Raw genomic sequence first — 24878 nt, 5'->3', positions numbered from 1 at the left:
AAGGCCAGAAACCCCAAATCTGAACATGCCACCCCAAGGTCACACTCTCTGGCCCACATCAAATCAAGGCCAAACATGCAAACCTCACATCTCACACTTTGAAAACATCACAGCCATGACCATGCCACCCCAGAACCCAAACTCAAAGGCCAGAAACCCCAAATCTGAACATGCCACCCCAAGGTCACACTCTCTGGCCCACATCAAATCAAGGCCAAACATGCAAACCTCACATCTCACACTTTGAAAACATCACAGCCATGACCATGCCACCCCAGAACCCAAACTCAAAGGCCAGAAACCCCAAATCTGAACATGCCACCCCAAGGTCACACTCTCTGGCCCACATCAAATCAAGGCCAAACATGCAAACCTCACATCTCACACTTTGAAAACATCACAGCCATGACCATGCCACCCCAGAACCCAAACTCAAAGGCCAGAAACCCCAAATCTGAACATGCCACCCCAAGGTCACACTCTCTGGCCCACATCAAATCAAGGCCAAACATGCAAACCTCACATCTCACACTTTGAAAACATCACAGCCATGACCAAGCCACCCCAGAACCCAAACTCAAAGGCCAGAAACCCCAAATCTGAACATGCCACCCCAAGGTCACACTCTCTGGCCCACATCAAATCAAGGCCAAACATGCAAACCTCACATCTCACACTTTGAAAACATCACAGCCATGACCAAGCCACCCCAGAACCCAAACTCAAAGGCCAGAAACCCCAAATCTGAACATGCCACCCCAAGGTCAGGCCCATTCTAAAGGATAAAGAAAAAAAGTGTTTTTCTTATCTTTGCTGGTCTTGGCATCAGAGTGAGGCAGGAGAAGGAGGAGGAGGAGCTCTCAAATCATCATAGCCATGACCAAAGCAACCCTAAATCTAAAAAAGCAACCCCATGGTCACACTCTCTGGCCCACATCAAATCAAGGCCAAACACATCTCACACTTTGAAAACATCACAGCCATGACCATACAGTACAAAAGTGTTTTTCTTATCTTTGCTGGTCTTGGCATCTGGTCCTGGCATCTCGGAGTGAGGCAGGAGGAGGAGGAGGAGGAGAGGGGCAGCCCAAAAAGCCAAATTTAAACCAATTCAAGCAATTTAACCACTTCAGCCAATTCAAGCAATTTAACCACTTCAGCCAATTTATCCAATTCAAGCAATTTAACCAATTCAGCCAATTTAGCCAATTCAAGCAATTTAACCAATTCAGCCAATGCCACCAATTTAACAAAGTTAACCATTTTTTTAAAAAGAATTTGGTGTTTTTTTTTAGGGTCACCTTTTTTTTAAGGGTCACCTTTTGCCTTCTTGGAAGACGGTTCTCCCGCTCTAGGGAAGAACTGGTCCAAGGATGTCTGCTTTTGCCGGCCCTTAAGCAGGTTCTTAAAATGGCTAAGGCAGACATTATCAAAATGGGCAATGGCATGGCTGGTGAGCACCTGCTCAGGGTGGTGCTTCTCCACAAAGGAAGCCACATTGTGGAATTGCCTCAGAATGTCTTTAATGTCTGCCGTTGGCAAAGATGCCCCCGCAGCCTCCTCCTGCTGGCCCCTGTCGAAGTGGAGCACGTCCTCGTCCACGGCCGAGTGTTGCATCGCCGCCAAGGCCTTCAGGTCCTCTGTTGTCAGGTCCTCGTTGTGCTCCTCGAGGAGTTCCTCCACGTCCTCGTTGTCCACGTCGAGTCCCAGGGACCTCGCGATGGAGACGATCTCGTGCACCTCTTCCTCTTCACCTGGCTCAGCACCCTCGGACTGTGACCCTTCCAAGGAAGAAGCATCAGGCCACAGCTTCCTCCACGCAGCAATCAGGTTGCGCCTGGTGATCGCCTGCCAGGCCAAGTCCACCATCTTTATGCACACCACGATGTCAAAATGCTGCTTCCAGAACTCACGAAGGGTCAGCTGTGTGCTCTCGGTCACATCGAAGCAACGCTTGAAGAGGTGCTTGGTGTACAGCTTCTTGAAGTTGGCGATCACCTGCTGGTCCATGGGTTGCAAGAGGGAGGTCGTGTTGGGTGGCAGAAACTGGACCTTGATGAAGGAGAACTCCGCGAGGATGTCCTTCTCCAGGCCATGCGGGTGCGCAGGAGCATTGTCCAAGAGGAGGAGGCACTTCAGGGGCAAATCTTCTTCCTCCAGGTACCGCTTCACTGTCGGGGCGAAGACACTGTTGATCCACTCGACGAAAAGGAGGCGTGTCACCCATGCGCGGCCATTGGAGCGCCACATCACTGGCAACCTGTCCTTCTGGATGTTGTGTGCCTTGAACGCCCTGGGATTCTCGGAGTGGTACACCAACAGGGGCTTGACCTTACAGTCCCCGCTGGCATTGGCACACAACGCAAGTGTGAAGCGGTCCTTCATTGGCTTGTGGCCTGGCTGTCTCCTCTCCTCCTGGGTGATGTAGGTGCGGCGAGGCATCTTCTTCCAGAAGAGGCCCGTCTCGTCGCAGTTGAAGACTTGCTGCGGGACGTAGCCTTCCTCCTCCACCATGGCCTTGAACGCGACGACGAATGCTTCAGCGGCCTGGTGGTCTGCGCTGGACGCCTCGCCGTGACGGACGACAGAGTGGATCCCGGTCCTCCTCTTGAACCTGTCGAACCAGCCACGTGATGCTTTGAAGTCCGGGGTGGCTGGCTCCTCCTGCGAAGAAGTTCCTTCGCCTGCCTCCTTGCTGGCCAGGTCTTCGTAGATGGCGGTGGCCTTCTCGCAGATGACCGAGGTGGTCACAGTGTCCCCGACTCGCTCCTTTTCCTTGATCCAGAGGAGAAGCAGGCGCTCCATCTCCTCATGCTTCGGTGTCCTCTGCTTGGCGATGGTCGTCACGCCTTTCGCTGGAGCCACAACAGCTCTGATGGCCTCCTTCTGCTTGAGGACAGTGCCAATCGTCGATGGGTTGCGTCCATACTCCTTGGCAATGTCCACCAAGCGCACGCCCCTCTCGTGCTTGGCAATGATGTCCTTCTTGTCCTCCAAGGACAAGGGAGCCCTCTTCTTCTTCTCACCGCTTGGCTTGGGAGCCATAGCTCAAGCCTAAAAAGGACAAAAGGCACAGGCAATGAGCAAAAGCCACAATTGGAAACCACCCCCACCCCCATGGTCACACTCTCTGGCCCAAACTTGCAAAAGTCCCACCCCACACTCTCAAATCATCACAGGCATGGCCAAAGCACACAAGAACACAAGCCCATAAGGCCAAAACCCCCAAATCAGAAAATGCCACCCTATGGTGAGAGTCTCTGGCCACATGTGACCATAGCCAAAGTGTTAAAAGTCTCACACCACACTTTGAAAACAGCACAGCCATGAAGAAATCAAAGCAGCAAATGAAGCCCATCATCCACACATCAGAGCATGCCACCCAAACAGCAAGAAACCCCAAAAAAAGCAACCCAGCAGCTCTAACCCATCATCCACACATCAGAGCATGTTACCCAAACAGCAAGAAACCCCAAAAAAGCAACCCAGCAGCTCTAACCCATCATCCACACATCAGAGCATGTTACCCAAACAGCAAGAAACCCCAAAAAAAGCAACCCAGCAGCTCTAGCCCATCATCCACACATCAGAGCATGTTACCCAAACAGCAAGAAACCCCAAAAAAAGCAACCCAGCAGCTCTAACCCATCATCCACACATCAGAGCATGTTACCCAAACAGCAAGAAACCCCCAAAAAAAGCAACCCAGCAGCTCTAGCCCATCATCCACACATCAGAGCATGTTACCCAAACAGCAAGAAACCCCAAAAAAAGCAACCCAGCAGCTCTAGCCCATCATCCACACATCAGAGCATGTTACCCAAACAGCAAGAAACCCCAAAAAAAGCAACCCAGCAGCTCTAACCCATCATCCACACATCAGAGCATGTTACCCAAACAGCAAGAAACCCCAAAAAAGCAACCCAGCAGCTCTAACCCATCATCCACACATCAGAGCATGTTACCCAAACAGCAAGAAACCCCAAAAAAAGCAACCCAGCAGCTCTAACCCATCATCCACACATCAGAGCATGTTACCCAAACAGCAAGAAACCCCAAAAAAGCAACCCAGCAGCTCTAACCCATCATCCACACATCAGAGCATGTTACCCAAACAGCAAGAAACCCCAAAAAAAGCAACCCAGCAGCTCTAGCCCATCATCCACACATCAGAGCATGTTACCCAAACAGCAAAAAACCCCAAAAAAAGCAACCCAGCAGCTCTAACCCATCATCCACACATCAGAGCATGTTACCCAAACAGCAAAAAACCCCAAAAAAAGCAACCCAGCAGCTCTAGCCCATCATCCACACATCAGAGCATGTTACCCAAACAGCAAGAAACCCCAAAAAAAGCAACCCAGCAGCTCTAGCCCATCATCCACACATCAGAGCATGTTACCCAAACAGCAAGAAACCCCAAAAAAAGCAACCCAGCAGCTCTAACCCATCATCCACACATCAGAGCATGTTACCCAAACAGCAAGAAACCCCAAAAAAGCAACCCAGCAGCTCTAACCCATCATCCACACATCAGAGCATGTTACCCAAACAGCAAGAAACCCCAAAAAAAGCAACCCAGCAGCTCTAGCCCATCATCCACACATCAGAGCATGTTACCCAAACAGCAAAAAACCCCAAAAAAAGCAACCCAGCAGCTCTAACCCATCATCCACACATCAGAGCATGTTACCCAAACAGCAAGAAACCCCAAAAAAAGCAACCCAGCAGCTCTAACCCATCATCCACACATCAGAGCATGTTACCCAAACAGCAAGAAACCCCAAAAAAAGCAACCCAGCAGCTCTAACCCATCATCCACACATCAGAGCATGTTACCCAAACAGCAAAAAACCCCCAAAAATGCAACCCAGCAGCTCTAGCCCATCATCCACACATCAGAGCATGTTACCCAAACAGCAAGAAACCCCAAAAAAAGCAACCCAGCAGCTCTAACCCATCATCCACACATCAGAGCATGTTACCCAAACAGCAAAAAACCCCAAAAAAAGCAACCCAGCAGCTCTAACCCATCATCCACACATCAGAGCATGTTACCCAAACAGCAAGAAACCCCAAAAAAAGCAACCCAGCAGCTCTAACCCATCATCCACACATCAGAGCATGTTACCCAAACAGCAAGAAACCCCAAAAAAAGCAACCCAGCAGCTCTAACCCATCATCCACACATCAGAGCATGTTACCCAAACAGCAAAAAACCCCCAAAAATGCAACCCAGCAGCTCTAGCCCATCATCCACACATCAGAGCATGTTACCCAAACAGCAAGAAACCCCAAAAAAAGCAACCCAGCAGCTCTAACCCATCATCCACACATCAGAGCATGTTACCCAAACAGCAAGAAACCCCAAAAAAAGCAACCCAGCAGCTCTAACCCATCATCCACACATCAGAGCATGTTACCCAAACAGCAAAAAACCCCCAAAAATGCAACCCAGCAGCTCTAGCCCATCATCCACACATCAGAGCATGTTACCCAAACAGCAAGAAACCCCAAAAAAAGCAACCCAGCAGCTCTAACCCATCATCCACACATCAGAGCATGTTACCCAAACAGCAAGAAACCCCAAAAAAGCAACCCAGCAGCTCTAACCCATCATCCACACATCAGAGCATGTTACCCAAACAGCAAGAAACCCCAAAAAAAGCAACCCAGCAGCTCTAGCCCATCATCCACACATCAGAGCATGTTACCCAAACAGCAAAAAACCCCAAAAAAAGCAACCCAGCAGCTCTAACCCATCATCCACACATCAGAGCATGTTACCCAAACAGCAAGAAACCCCAAAAAAAGCAACCCAGCAGCTCTAACCCATCATCCACACATCAGAGCATGTTACCCAAACAGCAAGAAACCCCAAAAAAAGCAACCCAGCAGCTCTAACCCATCATCCACACATCAGAGCATGTTACCCAAACAGCAAAAAACCCCCAAAAATGCAACCCAGCAGCTCTAGCCCATCATCCACACATCAGAGCATGTTACCCAAACAGCAAGAAACCCCAAAAAAAGCAACCCAGCAGCTCTAACCCATCATCCACACATCAGAGCATGTTACCCAAACAGCAAGAAACCCCAAAAAAAGCAACCCAGCAGCTCTAACCCATCATCCACACATCAGAGCATGTTACCCAAACAGCAAAAAACCCCCAAAAATGCAACCCAGCAGCTCTAGCCCATCATCCACAAATCTGAACATGCCAGTAGCAAAACCCACAATCCACACTTTGAAAACACAAAAAAAAATAAAAATAAAAAAAATAAAAATTAAAAAAAAATTAAAAAAATTTAAAAAAAATTAACAGCACCCCAGCACCCCAGAGCAAAAGCATGGTCACACTGTCTCAGCCCAACCCACCCCACAAGAAGAAGGTAAAAATTCATCAACCTACCGGTAGAGAAATTCCCGATGCCGGTCTTGATCCGAAGATACACCTGGCAAAGGCAGCAAAAGTCCAAAGCCAGGAAAAGTCCGAACCGCAAGTGAACCCAAGAGTCAGAGCTCAAATATCAACTCTTCCTCACACAGTCCACAGGGCCAGACAAAGGAGCCGATCAATGGAAGCCGGCTTTTATTTCGCAAGGCAAGCCACCCCCCCCAATTTCGTTAGCCAATGCAATTGATTGGCTTGATTTCTCAAGCCAATCACTGCTGCTAACGAAATTCAAAAATCGCGCCTAACCCAGCCCCCTGGGTTAGCCGTTAGCCCTTTAAATCCCTGAAAAGCCTATCGCTGCACTTTGCATTTTTTGAATTTCGCGCCGAAAAGGATTGCGTAACCCGAAGAATCTTTCGCAACCCGGGACAGCTTTTTCCAAGCCGCATTTTTCGTATCCCGAAAAATTCGTAACCCGGTCCTTTCGTATCCCGGGGTACCAGTGTAATGTATTGCACAATGCATTTAGGTCTGGACACAATTCGGAGGGGCATCCAACTTGATTACTAAGTCGTTAAGCTGATCACTGGCTCATCAGGTGAGAAGCCAAGTCTATTGTCTTACTTGGACAATCAGTGGCGATTCTGGTTTGGCGACTCCCAAACTTCCTATGGAAAATTTCCAATTCCATCTCTTTCTAGAGCTCTGCCTCTGCAAGGTGAGCTGCCTACGTGGTCTCCTCACCTTTAGGTTAATGGCGGGTCCTCTCTGGGGTCAGTCAGGGGTCATAACACAGACCACATATACCCAAAATTTTATTAAAACCAAACTTGGTAACAACTCTCTGGGATCTTGGGGAGAAGGTTTTCTAGTTCTCAGGTTCATTTGATAGAGTTGCTGGGGATGCCTACCTCTTGAGTTTTGTTTTGTTTGTTTTTTTCTACAAGGGAAGCATATACCTTTAACTCTGAACTGCAAACATTTGTCTGCTGATTTATTAGACAGCTGCCTATTTGTCTCTTTTAGTGTGTATTCTCTGACCTTTTCAGAACTGAAGGTGAAGCCACAGCTTTCACAAGGGCCAGGCTGCCTCAAACCCTTGCACAGTTCAGAGGAAGATGCTGAGGACATTTTGACCCAAGAGTCATCATCTTTGCCAACAGAGAACAACACCCTTAAAGGCAGTGTGGACACACCAAGTTCTGGAATTGGTACCACTACAAGCAGCTGGTTGGACTCCAAGCATTTGCTGAAGGACCATTTGCCCCTCATGGTCCAGTTTAACCAAATGCAGGCAGAGACAAGGAGGTAAGCCCTTTCTGGCTGTCTCCTGGGAGGCTGGAGTGCAAGGAGGGACAACAGAGTAGCAGAGCCAGGATTCCCGGTTGCACCCCACTTCTGGTTTGAAGGGAGGGAAAGTAAATTTTCTGCTACAACAAAGGCGCAGGGTTTCTTCTTTGGAGGTTTTTAAACAGAGGCTGGTTGGGTGTACTTTGTGTATTTCTGCATGGCAGAAGATTGGACTGGATGACTGTTGGGTTCTCTTCCAATTCTATGATTCTATGACACCTTTTTAACAGGAGAATCATAGGCCTAGGAAGCTTCATTCTTCTGTTTTTGAAAAATCCCCTGAAAAATTGGGAACATGACCTTTGCCCATGGGGAGAGGAAACTACATGATTCCCATATTTAAAACTCTATTCCAAGTGGGCACTTTAGATGTTCTTAGGCTCCAGTTCCCATCATTCCTATCCACTAACCATATTGGGTGGGGTTGATTGGTGGTGGAATCCATTAGCATGAGGTCTCCATCCCTATACCATCCACTGTATGCCACTGGTGCCTATGTACGCTTTGCAAAATAATTCACTCCACATCTTTTTCTCCTCTGCCAGGCTGCAGTGGAAACTGATGGAGAAGGAGCGTGAATGTCAGCAACTCCTGCAAGAAGCACTGCAAGCTATGGAACAGGATGCCTCCACTCTCAGAAGTCCAAAGCCAACAGGTGAGGTCACCAGGAGGGGGAGCTGGAGTTACCACCTATGAGCCTGCTATGTAGTGATTAAATTTATGGTGCTTACACACATAAATGGACTGAAACGCTGCACCCAGTGAAACCAAATCCTGCATGAAGAAAAGCTGAGTTGTAAAAGTTACTTCAGGTGTGATACATGATAGAAGACAAAGGGAAGATTTCTGATCCACACTCATATGTAAACCCTCTCTAATCTCAGCAGTGGCTGAGATCCTACATCAGGGGAGGGTGACTGCAGCAGGGCAGGGGGCTGAATTCAGACATGTGGGACTACTTGGGGACTGCACTTTTAAAAAATAAAATAAAATAATCTGAGTATTATTTTTTCAGGAAGGGGGGGGCAGGTGCATCTGGAGGGATTGACAAGATTTCTGTTGGGGAGGTGCACAAAGATCTGTTGTACAAAATTATTTAAAAGAACTGGGCAAAGGATTGGTGAAGGACTGGGCAAAGAAGATATAAAAAGTAGGGATCTCTTGAAGGGGATTGAGCAAAGAGGACTTAAAGCAGAGATATGTTGAAGGGGATTGAGCAAAGAGAATTTTAAAAACAGGGATTCAAGCAAAAGGGGGATAGAAGTGGGAGCCATTTGGAAAAAACAGCAAGATTGCTGCTAGGGACTAAGAGAGGATGGACAGTGAAGTTAAGCAGGAACTACAGTGAGGGTGTGGAAGAAGATGGTGGGAAAGTGCCTTCGGGGGTGTTCTCACTTAAGATCTGAAACGATTTAAAATACAACGTTTTTAATAAAACCGATTCAAAATAACCCTGGTCTTATCCCGCGTTCTGAATCGCTTTTATTCTTCGTTCCTATCTGGTTTTTTAAATCGAAGTTTTTACCTGCTAGCGTTCCTACTTGGCATGAAATCGGTGTTTAAATAAATCGATTCTTCTCCTCCATACCTTATTTGGAGCTGTCAATCAATAGTACGTCAGAATGATGTAACGTTAATCCGGAATATTTGGAAGCGATTTATCTTTTGGCATCGTTTCCATTTCATTGACCGTTTGTGAATTGATGTATTTTTGGCGGGGTTTTTTTTTTCAAATGGACCAATGAAGGCGCTTAATCGCTCAAACGTCCTCTTCTGCGTCTCCCCATATTACCTACCATAACTCAGTGCTAGGGAATCCTGGGAATGGTACTTTATTATGGCACCAGAACTCTCTGGCAGAGGAGGATAAATGTCTCACAAACACAACAGTTCCCATAATTCCTTAGTACTGAGCCAGGGCAGGTTAAGGGGTCTCAAACTGTATTATTTCTACAGTGGGTTTGGAACTACAGATGAGGGTTTTTTCATAAATTAAAAAAGTTGTTACTTTATAATTACCTTATATATATATATATATACACACACACACACACACACACACACTCATATGCATATATATATATACATGTGTGCAAACACACACACAAATATATATGTGTATATATACATATATGTTTGTGTGTGTATGCATTTATATATATATGCATGTGTGTGTGTGAGTATTCATATATAATCGTGTGTGTGTGTGTGTGTGTGTGTGTCTGTCTGTCTGTCTGTCTGTCTGTCTGTCTGTCTGTCTGTCTGTCTGTTGTGTGTGTGTGTGTTTGCCAAATCGGATCAAGGAGGAGAAGGCAGTGGGTTTCAGTGGGTAGAGACCGTTCTGCATCCAAAGCCCAGGGTTAGAAAACGGGATCAAGGAGGAGAGGGCAGTGGGTTTCAGTGGGTAGAGACCGTTCTGCATCCAAAGCCCAGGGTTGGAAAACGGGATCAAGGAGGAGAGGGCAGTGGGTTTCAGTGGGTAGAGACTGTTCTGCATCCAAAGCCCAGGGTTGGAAAACGGGATCAAGGAGGAGAGGGCAGTGGGTTTCAGTGGGTAGAGACCGTTCTGCATCCAAAGCCCAGGGTTGGAAAACCTATATGTTTGTGTGTGTATGCATTTATATATATATATGCATGTGTGTGTGTGAGTATTCATATATAATCGTGTGTGTGTGTCTGTCTGTCTGTCTGTCTGTCTGTCTGTCTGTCTGTCTGTCTGTCTGTCTGTCTGTAGTGTGTGTGTGTGTGTGTGTGTGTGTGTGTGTGTGTGTGTTTGCCAAATCGGATCAAGGAGGAGAAGGCAGTGGGTTTCAAGTGGGTAGAGACTCTGCATCCAAAGCCCAGGGTTGGAAAATGGGATCAAGGAGGAGAAGGCAGTCAGTTAGTGGGATAGAGACACAAGACAGAAAAGGGGAAAAGGCAAGAGGCTGCAGACCTAAGAGAGAGCCAAATAAAGCAAGAGCAAGAGACGTCCCAAGACAGCCAGGGAGAATCCCTTCAGAGAGCCCAAAGATCAATGGGAGAGGCTTCTGGCAAAGCAAATTTGGGGAGCCCAAGCTGTTTCCAGAGAAACTATGGGATGGGTTTTGCAGGACAGCATCCTCTCTTGATGTCTCCCAAGACAGCCAGGGAGAATCCCTTCAGAGAGCCCAGAGATCAATGAAGGAGGCTGCTGGAAAAGCAGGGAGGGAGCACTCTTCCCAAAGATTCTCTTTCCAGGGTTGGAGGAGAAGGCAGATTCCATTTGAGAAATGGAGGGAGAAAGGCTCTATCCCCCCCCCCCATTGATCAGAGCCCTTCCTTGCCTGGGCGAGATCAGATGCCTCCTCGCGAGGAGCCTTCCCTTCCCTGCCTGGGTGAGATCAGTGCCCAAGCGGGCAGGGAATGCCTCTTCGAGAGGAGGCTTCCCTTCCTGCCTCTCCTCCGTTAGAAATGGGCTCTCCCCACACAGAGGGGAGGTTGCAATCCACCGGGGGAAGCCTTGTAGTCCTCTGGCAAATGCAGGCACTTGAGTAGCCGGGACTTCAGGCGCTTAAAGCGCTGAAGAGATTAAGCACCTGTAAACCATTTAAAAAAATTTTTTAAAAATCCTTATCTCTTATTGAAAGGCCACAGCGGACAAAGGGGTGAGGGAAGCAAAAATGGCAACAGCCACGACGGATGGGGACAGAAAGGGCAACTCCCCCAAGGCCAGCCCCATCGCACTCCGCTCCTCCCATCCAGCTAACCCGATTTCAAAGGCTGTCGTTCCTATTTAAATGCTCCGGTTCCTAACTCGAATCAAGGGAAAAACGTAGGTCAGACCCTAGTATTTTTTTAACGCGCGTTAAATGACGAAAACACGATTCAAAATTTTAAACCGCTCTACGATTCGAATTGTAGTGGGGATGATTGCGGGTTGCTCTAGAACCGTTCTAGGTTTAAATCGGATCCTAGTAGGAACGCCACTCCTAGGATTCGATTCAGAACGCGGGGTTTCCCCTAGTGAGAACAACCTGTTCATTGCCTTAGTAAGCTGAGGATTGTTTACACCAAGGTGTGGGAAGCAAGATAGCTGTCATGCTCCAGATGCATTGCCATAGCCATTTGCTGACTGGGGAAGACACAGGATCAGGCATCAAAAGGTCTCAGCTGCAATTTTACAGCCAGGAGCAAAATGAAGTGGTTGTTCCAGTTTTTCAGTGCATCACTGAGGATCTGGGAAAACACCTTCCTTTCTCTGCCTGGTAACTACCCACTCCCCAATGAGTACTGGCTGTGGAAATATCCCTGGGACTTGATATCTGCCAGTAGATGAGATTGGATATTGCACAAGGAGCTGTTAGATGCCTCCTTGCACAATATTCAAAAACTGTTACACACATACATGTCACCAACAGGATTCCAACCGTTGTGTATTGTTTCTTCAGGCTCTATTTTTCCCAATAATGGATAGAGGTTTGACTGTGCTCCATAACCAATAACCTTATGAAGAAAGAAATTGTGGGAAGATCACAATGAGCATTCCAGTAAAAATTAGTCCCTTGTGCAACTTTGAACTCCTTTCTTTCCCCCTACTTCCTCAGACATCTCTACTTTTTCCTGGGAGAGGGAAATAGAAGATGTAGATCCTGATCTCGCTGAGTGGTTAGAAAAACAAGGAGTGGACAAAGCTACAATTGCAAAGGTAGGTTACTCATTGAAGGGAAGGTTCATGAACATCAGCTCCTGCCATAAGTGCTTAGTTAAATGGGATGGGCAGGGAGTGAAAGAATCCTACTGCAGGCTGGTTCAGCTGCTATGCTTTAAGCCAGAAACAGGGAGAGTGTGGCCATTCAGATGTTGTTGTCTGACCACACCACATATCATTCTCCAACATTGGAGAATGGCCATGACAGCATGACCTGGGGTCTAGGTTTATGGGCAAGAGGTACATAAAACTGACCAGGCAGAGCCACAGGCTGGCTTCCTATTCAGTATTTAGATTTTAATCTGGACTTGCAGTCTCTTAATTTTTGGGATTCACATAAATGTAAGAATGAAAGGAGACAAAGTCCCACCTGCTGTGCAATGATCCAAAAACTTTGATTCCTTAAAAAGCACATGGGACTTTGTATCCTTTCATTCTCCCACTGTGAATATGCACTTTTCAGTTTTTTTGTTCTGGTTCACATAAATGACCAAACATGACCCCCCAAAACCTACCTCTTAAGCAAGGCAGCACCCCATCCAAAGAGTTTCCAAGGTGCTGCAGATTGGGGTGTTAAGGAATGACTTCTGATGACACAATGTAGTCTGCAAGCCATGGAGCTCGCCTGGTTGAAGAAAATTGTTCTAGCCCCAAACATAGGCTTTTCAAGCTTACTTGCACGTATATTCAGTTTTGGAGGTTCCTTTTCCCCTCAGGTGGGAGACACCACGTTGTAGGGCCCTCTTCTGCCAGAAATAACTAACTACTTCTTTTCCCCAGCTCTCGTGCCATGGCTTTACCCTGCCAATCCTGTTGAACTGTGCTACAGTTGATGACCTCCGGTACACCTGCATCAGGTAGAGCTTAGGTGGGATGCAAATGGTGGGATCCACTTATTGCTTATATTCAAACTCTTCTACAATAAGAGGAGACACCCCCCTCCCGACTTCATTACTGCATCCTTCATTCCTGATCCATTCCCTCCCTTTTCAGTGTGCTGCTGCCTCAGTAGCCCCAGCTTGCATCCAACCAGGACAGAAAATACTGGCTTATTTAGTTTGGGGATGAGGATGTTGTTGGGCTGTAATTTCTGTCAGTCCTGGGAGCCTGGCTAAAGAGTTGTCATTTAACAACTTCTGGAAGGGCTGTAGTTGCCAGTCCTTGTTTAGTTAGTGAAGGATTTGCCTAGCAGAAGATAATAGTCTTAAAGTTTAATGGAACTTCTATAGCAGGAGGCAGTCTGAGTAACATCAGAAGGACCATTAAATGATAAATAAAGGCAATGATGCTGGTTCCTCACACTTAGACTGAAGTCAGATGTTCCCACCATGAGCCCTATCCATGATCATAATGTTAGGGATGATGGGAGTTGCAGCTCTTCTCCTGGCTTTCACTCTCACCCCCTGGCTAGCGGAAGAACAATCAGCTTGACCAGTAGCTCTGAGAATTGGCTGAAGATGTCTTCTAATCTTCTCTGGAATCTGCTGGTTCTTGTTCTGCTCTCAGGACACCAGTCAACACAGTAGTCTTCTTTAAAGATCTACTTTTATTCTAATATATACACTATGCACAAAACAATTCACTACTCACAAAACCCACACTACTATACTCCTCAATACCCACAAAAAGTATTGCCATACATTGTTGCTTATATAGACATTTGTCTCTCTATTCATTATACAGTTGCCACCTCCTGGGCGTGTACATACATTATGATTGACATACAATACTTGGCTCAATCTTTACCTCACATTGCATCATACATTACTGTTCACTCAATGACTTTCAGGTGATATCAATTTGCACCTTTTCACTTTGTCCTTGCCACATATGTCCTTGGCTTTTAGGACCTTCTAATTACATTATATGCAACACCTATGTGACATTTCAATTGCTTTTGCTTTGTCATGTTACTTTCAAATACATCCATATACATATTATATTTCTTGTGACTATATATCCCATGTTGCTTTTTCCTGACACATAATGCATGCAATCCTTTAATTATAGGCAAACAATGTACCATTTTATTTTATTTTGAGTATTTACCTGCATTCAGCCTAGGAGACAATCCTGGAGGAACCAGTTGCTACCTATTAAAAACACCAGCATGGAAGCAATTCAAAAAGCCACAGTTTATGGCTTAAGAGGGTTAAATACATGATAGTAGCATTTCAACTAGAGTCCAAAACAGCTGTATCACTTCCAGCCTTGCATAAGTACTTGAATGGTCCAGTTTTTGGATGGTTGTCCAAGTGATTACTTATGGCTACTGACTGCATGCTTAATAAAACCACTGCATATCACAGCAACCCAGTAGTTCAATACAGCACACTTATAGTCTGGTTCCTTTTTTGTTTTTTGTTTTTTGGTCTTTCTTGACAGAGGGGGAATGGTGTGCCGCATCTGGAGAGCCATCTTAAACCATCGAGAAGTCCTTGGCCGACATACAACATAAAGCCAGAGAAGCCCCTAATTATTTGCAAGATGACAGACTGTGTCCTACATAATCTCTTGCCAGCAGTAAAGAAGAAAAGATTTCACAGGATTTAAGATTTGCACATCCACACACTGAGCACCTGTGTTCTGTCTGTACAACATTATTTGGGGTGGCAAAGGTGGGGAGTAAAAGGAGGAAATGTCCTTTCTCTCCTCTAGCAAATAAGGTCTGGAAAAACATCAGAGTTTCTTTGCAAGTCCCTCTACCAATATCTGTTATGTGCGCACATACTGTCTGTTGGAATTTGAGAGGGAAGAAGAAGAAAACCTAATATTGCACTTGACCTGTATCTCAAAAGAAGAGAAACAGATCATTTTTAATGATTCTGCAAATTTCCTAGGGGAAGGCTGCTCCGGGGCATCTCTGCAGAACCAAGACTTGGTCAATGACACGCATTCAGAAAGGCTGGACAATGGCTTTCTGTAGCTGCCTGGAGAGACAGCAGACCAGAGACCCCACAGTGCTAAGAATCTCTGGAGTAGGAGGCACAGAAGATGGAAGCCACCAGTCCTGCTGAACAGCTGGCAGGAAAGCAGAGATTATTTGACAAGGGACTCCTTGGGTTTCTCTGTGCACCAAACAAGGTGGGCGACATCAGAATGAGGCAGTTAATTAAAACAAAACAAAAAAGAAGCTATTTTTGTTAGTGTTCATAGTGTGCAGAACAAACTGGAAAGGTGAGAAGTGTAGAGTGAAGCTCGCCATAGAGATAGTGACTAATGATGGGGCATTCCCCTGCTCTAAACAAGTGACTGAGCAAGTGACATCAGAACAAATGCCACAAAAAAGATCCTCCTCTCTAGCAGAAATGTCTTCTCTCTAACTTTGGATGCAGATGGTCCAGGTAAATGAGGCAGCAGCACTTTCTCAACCTGTCCAGCTGAGCATGGCTTTCAGCACCAAGTCACTTGTCTCCTGCCAGGGCTGGCCCCACCAGTGTTTCAGGAATGAGGTTCTAGGGACTAAAGTGATCCCTAGTTGATATCTGCCAGGTCCCTTCTGTGGAGGAAGAGCAGCTTTTTCACATTAGTCCACAAAGATCAAGCATCCTGCTCTCAGTTGTCCAAGGGCTGGTGGAATTAGGTCCGAGGGGTCAAGTTGGTCCTCAGGGGAAGTCTGGCTTCCACCCACTGCTGAGGTTGCTTGAACACCATCTCCCATACGTGGCGCTCCTCCTCTGTCGAATCCATCCAAGGGACAGGGAGGCCATAGCTGTTACCTGCATTACAAGAAGAAGCTCTATAATCAGTCACCAAGCCATTGTGCCAAAAGTAACTGTTACGTTTGTAGGCTTTGCATCAGTGTACAGCATTCTTACTCAATTGTCAGGGCCCCAGTAACTGAATCTGAAAACCAGTATTTAGATTTTCCAAAATACTCCTAACACTGGAATGCAAAGAACATTTCCTCAGCAAGAAAGGATGCCATAACATGTTGAGGCACCCCTTTCAAATATGTCAGCCACTGCAAGATGATGATGGTGATTGGATGGAATTCAGTATCACCTATTCAGTTGTGTAACCATCTTAGTTACATAGTGAAGTAGTGTCATCCACACTTACCAGGCAGCACTGCGATCAATGGGGGGGGGGGGGGTCTGTTTTCCTATGGGTTGGGAGGCAGCTAACTGAATTTCCATCCCCTCTTGTGAGTGATCTCCAGTGCAACAGTCAGAAGCAGGGTCCCTGCCACAATTCCCCCTTGTACCGAAGACTGGTCATGCAAGGGGGAGTGAGAAAATTATTTAGCTGCTTCCCAACTGACAAGGTAACATGCCCCCATCAACCATAGCTGTTATTGCTTGGTAAGTGAGAACTGGGAGACTTTCATGGTTCCTGTGTATTCCTTAAACTAACAAATGCATAGCCCCTATAAAGATTGTATAACACATGAAGACGCAAAGTTTAATCCTGGTCTGGGAAATTTGCTGCCCAGCCTACTCAATGGTGAGGGATAATGGGAGTTACTAGTTTACATCTTGCTGAGGGGCAAAGTCTGATTTCTGGTTTGATCCTTCATGCTATTTCCCCTGAGAGAAAATTCTCTTCCAAAACTGCTATTTCCTACAAATCACAGCTAGGAGGAAGGTGTCAGAGATCGGTTAAACCTGAATTCCCCTAACATCAAGAGTGGAGAAAGTACAACCCATGGGCTGGATGTGACCTTGGGATCCTGTTTTGCAGCCTGCAGGAGTTTCCTGAAGCCCCCACTTCTCCTCCTAATTAAAGTTTCAGCTGATTTGTTTTTATCCAGAAACAACTCCAAGCAAGCCACCACAAAAATGTGACCATTTGGGTGGACCCATCCTCCATAACCTCCCAAGCCCTCAAAATCTGAAACATCAGTCCTCTTTTGCTCAAAACCATGAAATAACATAATATCACTTCCTATCACGCCAGAAACAATACTGTGACCCACCGTTTTCTACCCTTGTCTTAGATTATAATTCCAATATGGACTTGATCTCCCATGCGTGGTTTCTGATAAGAAAAAAAGGTGTCAGTTATATAGTTTGAGTCTGAGATTGTAATCCTATTACACATGAAACTGAAGGAAGAATGGTAACATTCTTCCCTATTGCCACCTCAATATGTTCCATTGTTGTTGTGTGCCTTCAAGTCCTTTTCAACTTATGGTGACCCTACATCCCTATCATGGGATTTTCTTGGCAAGTTGTTTCAGAGGAGGTTTGCCATTGCCATCCTCTGAGGATGAGAGAGTGTGACTTGCTCAAGTTCACCCAGTGGATTCTCATGGCCAAACTGGGATTCGAACCCTGGTCCCCAGAATCATAGTCCACTGCCTCCAGGAAAACACAGTGCTCCCTGTACCTTACCTCTTCAAATTACATTCCTCTCTGCACAATCATCCAACAACCTGATCATTGATATGTTTGCTCAGCAGCAGCATTCAAGTTACTCCATCCAATAACATGCATAGGATTGCAGCTTTAACAGTACAAAAGAATACTCATCTTGTTCAGAGTGGGGCAAAACTGATATACCTTTTCTTAGAGTCAAATGATCATACCTCTCTGCTGGCGTGGGCCATACATGCAGTACCCAGCTAACCTACCCTCCCTCATAAACCTCTCTCATACAGTCAGATCCAGCCCAAGGTCTCAGTATCTCACCTGTGCCAAGACTCAGCCGGATGCCTCCCATCTGCTGCTTGGAGAATTTCTCACGGTCCCAAACAGTGAACTCAGCACATGCCTCAGCCAAGTCCTTGGCCTGGAAGCCATCATACACCATGGTGTGGTTGAATGAGGGACTGAGGCTCTTCTTGACAATGCGAGTCCTTTGTCGGCTTGCCTTGCTGTCATCAGGGAGGATGTAACTGGAAGAGGAAGATTGTGTGTAAGGGAGGTGAATATTTCCTGAACGTATTATTCAGAACTGGAGGGGAAGACTTCTTCTCCCATGAGATTAGCCTGGCTAAAGACCTGGGGAATTTGCTGATGTCCAACACAAATGGAACCTCTACTGCCCAAAATTTCTTAAAGCCTTCCAGTTTCCTGATGCATTTCAGCTTTAGGAAACCAAAGGAATGTGAGTTGGATCCAGCCTTGGTCGTACCTAGAGGAGACGCACTAAAATCAATGGGATTTAAATTAGTCCTAGCTAACATGGAGGAAGTTTGCCATGAGTTGAGGTCAACTCAAAGGCAATTAACAACAACAAGATGTACTTTATTTCAATAGGACTCCTCTGTGATTAACAAGTCCTGTTAATTTAAGTGTGTCTATACTCAATAGGACTAATTCTCAATTCCAACCACGAAATGATTTGGAAGGATGCAAAATCAGGCCGTTCCAATAGCCCTTTTATCTTGGCTTATAAAATACAGGTACATAAAAGTTGGAGTTGAGGTACCAGTAGCTGTCAGGCTCCCTCTTTCTTTCATAAAAAAGTTACAAATTGGGGTTGATTCAGATTAGGACCATGGTGTGTGACTGCAAGTGGGGTTTTAAACCTTCTGCCCTGTGCCATTTTCCTGCTGATCAGAGTTACTCTGGCTTTCTGATTCCGTTAGTCAACTTATTCACCAAACAACAACTTGGCCCTCAAGCTGAATTGTCAAATCAATGCCTAACTCTAAATGTCAAAATGGAAATCCAAATGCATTTTAGTAAAAATGCTATCGGCAGAGCGACCCATGCTTGCTGACAATCACCCCTTCATGAAACTATTATTTGCACTAATTAGGGTTGGGGGGGGGGGGACTTTACAAGGATACCCTGGTATGGTCATAGGTTTGTCCTAACTGGCATGATTACAAGATTTTTCATGTGAAAATGGCACATCACAGTCCTCATCTGGATGGGAGGGGGTATGTTTGATCTTCATAAAATAAAAAGATATCTTCATAAAATAAAAAAACCATCATAGAACTACAATAATCTCTCATGGGACTCCCATCTTGAAAAAGGAATGTATGTGAAAACAGCAACTAGTTAAGGGCCAAGACGTATATGCAGGAGAATAAGATGGAGGAGTTTTGAGGCAGCAGAACAGAAGGAACCACTCTGGAGTGCAGAGGGATGATTGCATGGAGGAATGCACCTCCTCATAAACAAATAGCCTCCTAGACAAGAAATGGGCACAGACGGACAAATGGATCCAACACAGTTCTTTGCACACTGTGCTGGCTTTCTGTTGGCATGAAGGTGTTTTGGGTTGTTTTAAACAGACTGGCATTCAGATAATTGTACCTCCCAGTGACAGTCCAAAGTGGTGAACATGCACTTGTACATATGTCAAGCTGTACCCCAATTATCTGCCTAGGATTTGAGTTACCCCCTTCCCTGATGTTCAGCCAGTCCTGCAGCATTAAAAACACTTGACACTTACCACTGAACGAAAGAGTTTGCTGTGCTGCCCCTCTGGGGAATTATATTCTGTGCGTCCTTCACCCAGATATGGAGTTCTCCAGTGGGAGGAAGCCCTGGCTCTGAAATAAAGCCACATTGAGGAAGGTTACTGCAAAGGACAAGTACATCTATCCAAACCCAGTGCCAAATGGCATTTTTAATGTAGTGTGCTTCCTCACAGTCAGCATCTCCCACTAAAGACTAAAGACTAAAGATTATTAAGTAATATTGGCTCTAAACAGGTTAAGAGCATAAAGAGAGGCACACTGGGGCAAAGCAAAGGGTTCCCTGGATCAACATTCTCAGTTCTCACAATGGCCAAACAGGTGCCTGTGGGAAGTACACAAGCAGGAGATGAGTGCAGAAAAATACTTGTGTTCCCCCAGGTACTGAGAGAAATACTGCCACTGAACTTGAGATTAAAGTCCTATTGTATATACTCATGTATAAGTCTAGAAATGTTAATCAAAAAACTGACCTCAAAATCCTGAGTCAACCTATCCACGGGTCAATGTAAGTATTGTACTTTAACTCTTATTTTAAAAGGTACCATCACCTGGAGAAAGGCAAGAGCATAATCTGTCCTGGAAGCACCTTCTATTCTCTCATCCATCCAGCCTTTAGGATGAGCACAAACAATTGTGCCTACTGGAATTTTGTAAATTGCTTGGCATTTGTTTTCCTTGCTTCATCCTTTAGATCCTTTGTCACATGCCCCTAAATTTTACCCTCAACTTATCCACAGTTCATATCAAAATCCATAATTTTGGCCCTAAAATCTACCCTTAACTTAATACATGAGGTCGACATTGTCAAGTATATAAGGTAAATCAGGAAAAGGGTGGCTCTTCATTCCCTTATTATTGATTGTTAGCTAGGGCTGATAGGGGCTGCAGTTTAACAATACCTAGGACCAACAAATTAAAAAATATCATCACTGGCCATACAAACCTGTCCAGTAGCCAAGACTGGAGGCCTGTAAGGTGAAATGCCTGCAGTCACTGGATGAGTGGACTACCTACAAGATGGCCTCTTCTGTGGTTGCATCCTAATTAGCTTACTTGCTAATTAGCTTGCTTGCTGTTTACCGCTATGATCTTTGGAATAGCGGTATATAAATAAAACAAATTAATTAAATTAAATTAAGGTCAAAATCCTACATTGCCATTTTGTGCATAGTCTAAGAATTCTGCTGACTCCCTTGTCACCAGCCCGACTCACCATGCCACTGCAATAACCAACACCAATGGCCATTTGTAGCTGGTGGAGAGCTCAGGAGATTGAAGGTTATGTCTGGCTATAATCCCATAGCCAGATGCAGATGATACAGAATCATAAAAATATGCCGGAATACACTAATAAAACACTCCTGAAAGATACCCATTCAATCTCTGTTTAAAGACCTCCAAAGAAAGAGAATCCACCAGCCTCTGAGGTAGTCTGTTCCAGTGTCAAACGGCTCTTGCAGTGAGGTTGTTTCTAATTTTTAGGTGGAATCTCGTTTCTTGTAATTTGAATTCATTGTTTCATGTTCTAACCTCTAGAGCCACAGAAACAAGTTTGCTCCATGTTCTACATGATATCCCTTCCAATATTTATAGCTATCACTCTAACACTCAGTGACCTCTTCTCCAAGCAAAACATACCCAACTCCCTAAGTTGTTCCTCATAAAGATTGGTTTACAGATCTTTGATTATTTTGGTCATCCTTCTCTGGACATGCTCTAGTTTGTTGATATCTTTCTTAGGAGTTTATCACCTGAAGGAGATTGGGAGTTTATCTTGTGAATATCCCAGAAAAATCATGTAATTACGCACAATGATTTCACATGACGTTGCACAAAACCCGCCACTGAAGTGGTCACAAAGAAGCATTAATGCACATCTTTTTACTTTCGGGATTTTAGTGACAATGCATTCTGATATCACTTTATTTGCACAATTATGTGTGATAATCATTCGGTGTGTAAATATCTTTATTGAGTATTTCGAGAGCAACTACATCAATACATCCCACAAAAAGAATTAAAACATATAAATACATGATCTTCTTTTTCCTTCCCTTCCCACTCTAATGTCATTTATGTGTTATTTATTACTCTCTTACTGTTTCTTGCAAATATTCTCTGCATTCCAATATTAACTAACATCTCATAATACATATCTTATCCCTTAGTCTTAATTGTTAAATTATAACATTTGTATCCTTAAAGGGAATGTAAGTCTCAACGTATTCTCCAAATTATATTTACCAAAAAAAAAAAAAGATTTTATAACTTTGATTTCTCTGAAACTATTCATTCCTCTGGTCCACATCTCTATATATCCTTTTATCATTAATCCACAACATATAAAAATGATGTTAAACCAGGTTTCTATCAAAACCTCACCTCTTCTCCCAATATGTCACAATCTGTATCCAATCCTTTTCTATATTGTTCCTTTTCTTGTCCTCCAAAACATATGAAAGTTTATCAAGCTCTCTAATCTCGTTAAGCTTTATCAACCACTCATCTACCTGTAGCTCCTCCTCTGATTTCCAATTTTGCACTATTATTGTTCTGGCAATAGTAATCAAATATAGCATTATTCGCCATAACTTCTTCTCATCATCAGCCTTCAAAAAAGAAGTCATATTTAATAAGTACAGTTCCATGTGATAATTATTCGTGCAATTACTCACCATTTTCACTTTATTTCTGGGATGTTTTAAATGTGCTTTAATTTGTCTTTAATGCCAAAACTAGCCCCAGTGTGATTAACTCCTTAGACTACAATGCTGAGAAATGTACACAATATTCCAGATGAAGTCTGAATAAAGCAGAATAATCTAGACACTATGCATCTACTGGTGAAACCTACAACTGCATTGGCTTTTTTGGCCATCACATCACACTGTGGACTCATATCTAGTTTCTGGTCCAAGGCCTCTAGCTCCTTTTCGTATGTACTGCTTTCAGGCCAGGTGTCAGCCATCCTGTGTTTGTGCATTTCCCTTTTCCTGCCTAGAAATAATGCCTTACATTGATCCTTGCTGAAATCCATTTTGTTAGTTTTGGCCAAACTCTCCAGTCTGTCAAGGTCCATTCAAATTCTGATCTTGTCCTTTGGAGTATTAGCTGGGATATGTTCCACTATGAACTCTGGAGGACTGAGCATGTGTTATCATCAATCTGGGATGGGAATAGATACTTCTCCATTCATACCCACTCTCCATCAGCAATGGAATGGCTAGGCTACTGGGGTAGTAGTGACATGGTGAATCCTGGGCGGACCTTTACTCTCATCAGTAACAAGATGGTGGGATTTCCATACAGGGGAGGTCTTCTTGCTACCTTCCTTCTTATCATTTATGTACCAGGTGTTGATATCTTTCTTACTCACACTAATTGTTATGTTTGGAGTCCTTAAAGGATTTCTCTCCTCTGCATCAAATGGGCTAATAAGCATTCCCCACTCAGTCCAGTCTTGGCAGTATGGGCACAGTGGAGTGAACCTGAATGGAAGCAGTTCATTGAGTCTCACCTTCTGATCCAGCTGGGATGAATTTTATGGCCAGATTGAGCTTTCCACGGCTAGACAGAGCATCAGGGCTCACCAGAGTCTTAAAAAAGAAGACAGGGGAAAAAATAGTCACAATAAGAGCAGGAAAACAACAGAAACATAAATTGCTCCAAGGCAGTAACAAAAACCAGATTTTAATGCGAAGAAGCCACCCTTACTTTCTTCATTATTAACACCACAGCCTGCAGTTTCATTGTTATCAACACTTGCAAGACTATGCTTTCATCTAGTCAAGGTCAGAATGAGAGTTCCCAAGCAAAAGCAATTCTGGCTGAGACAGAGCCAGCTATAAGCCTTAGAATGTTTGCTACTTTCATCCTTTTTTAGTTAATGAAGTCCCACATGGTTGCCTGGGGGAGAAAATGGATAACAAGCCTCTGTTGGCCCATGCTCTTTGTCACACAGACTGCCTGTATCCATGTATCCATAATTCTGTGTTGAACATTGTGTTGGACAGTTGTACTCTGCACTTGCTTGGTTCCTCTGATTTCAGATCTGCTGGTATTTTGATATGTTTACTTACCTATGTCTCTGTCATTTTCTGTCTGTTGTCAAATATTTCCCAAAGTGATTCTTGGTTTGTAAACTGCTACAAATAAATATATCTGTAAATTTGTAAGATACTCACCCTGGGCTGGAGGTTAAACCACTGTGGACCTGTGATGCTCCAGTCCCAGGCATTCAATGCAAGCTCTACCTCTCCCATGAAAAGGTTTCGGCTTAAGGCATCATGATGCCAAACAGACAGATTCAAGATCCGGCCCGGAAGATCAACCTTTTCAATCTTGTACTGTAGAACAGGATTGGCAGAGAACAGAAGAAAAAGAAAGGAAGAACACAAAAATGAGAACATGTCAACAGTCCAGGACACAGACAGACAGATCCCAGGATCTGATAGCAGGGCTGGAGTACTTCCTTCTGACCTTCAAATATACCCTCCCATGAGAGATCTACCAGGCTTAGGACCAGTCTTCCCCAACCTGGTGCTCTCCAGACAAGTTCAACTATAACTCCCATCATGCCCAAGTAGCATGGCCAGTCACTGAGCATGCTAGAGCTTGTAGTCAAACTCATTCAGATGGGATAAGTTTTGAGAAGGATGCTTTAGGGAATGATTAAATTCTTGTGTGTGTGCACATGTTAAATAGCTTGCAATATGCAGCTTTTCCATTTTGTTGCAACTGTAATGGATGTACAGTTGTGACTAAATTGGATTCCAGCCACTTTTTTAAAACTTGCATTTCCTAGTGTTTAATGTGTTTTGGTCACTGATATACAGTAAATGTTCAAATGCTACTCTCACTCCTGTTGCATTCCTTCTCATTGCTGAACATTCGTCTAACATAAAATTCAAAGTAAATTTGGGGCTTCCTCTACAGAAGAAAATTAAGGACTCAGAAAAATGAAGCAAAACTGTTTCCATAAGGCTAGAAATGTTTGCTGGGCATTCTACATCATGTATCGCCAGTTCATACAGCAAGTGGGAATGAGTGTATCTCAGTGCATGCGATAGCACATACACAC

The 24878-nt window shown here is 44.7% G+C and overlaps 2 protein-coding genes across 4 annotated transcripts in view; one reads left to right on the top strand and one right to left on the bottom strand.

Moving 5' to 3' along the window:
• The window catches only part of MAP3K6 (mitogen-activated protein kinase kinase kinase 6), an 86464-nt gene extending 71575 nt beyond the window's left edge, over positions 1-14889 (top strand). The window contains exons 24-28 of the mRNA XM_089479347.1: positions 7448-7706; positions 8294-8403; positions 12314-12414; positions 13198-13274; positions 14803-14889. Of these exons, the coding sequence (XP_089335473.1) occupies positions 7448-7706; positions 8294-8403; positions 12314-12414; positions 13198-13274; positions 14803-14875 (620 nt within the window). The 3' untranslated portion in view covers positions 14876-14889. The remainder of the gene's footprint in view (positions 1-7447; positions 7707-8293; positions 8404-12313; positions 12415-13197; positions 13275-14802) is intronic.
• SYTL1 (synaptotagmin like 1) overlaps positions 14764-24878 on the bottom strand; it is a 58087-nt gene continuing 47972 nt past the window's right edge. For all 3 annotated transcript variants that reach the window (XM_089479348.1, XM_089479350.1, XM_089479349.1), the window contains 5 exons: positions 23983-24144; positions 23316-23394; positions 19771-19870; positions 18051-18256; positions 14764-16136 (listed from right to left, as the gene is read on the bottom strand). In XM_089479348.1, coding sequence (XP_089335474.1) covers positions 15997-16136; positions 18051-18256; positions 19771-19870; positions 23316-23394; positions 23983-24144 — 687 coding nt within the window. In that variant the 3' untranslated portion in view covers positions 14764-15996. The remainder of the gene's footprint in view (positions 16137-18050; positions 18257-19770; positions 19871-23315; positions 23395-23982; positions 24145-24878) is intronic.

Source organism: Sceloporus occidentalis, unplaced genomic scaffold (assembly GCF_023333645.1).
Source record: "Sceloporus occidentalis isolate IW3139 unplaced genomic scaffold, rSceOcc1.0.p SCAF_13, whole genome shotgun sequence".
NCBI classification, from domain to species: domain Eukaryota; kingdom Metazoa; phylum Chordata; class Lepidosauria; order Squamata; family Phrynosomatidae; genus Sceloporus; species Sceloporus occidentalis.
This window is presented reverse-complemented; position numbering and strand designations above follow the sequence as displayed.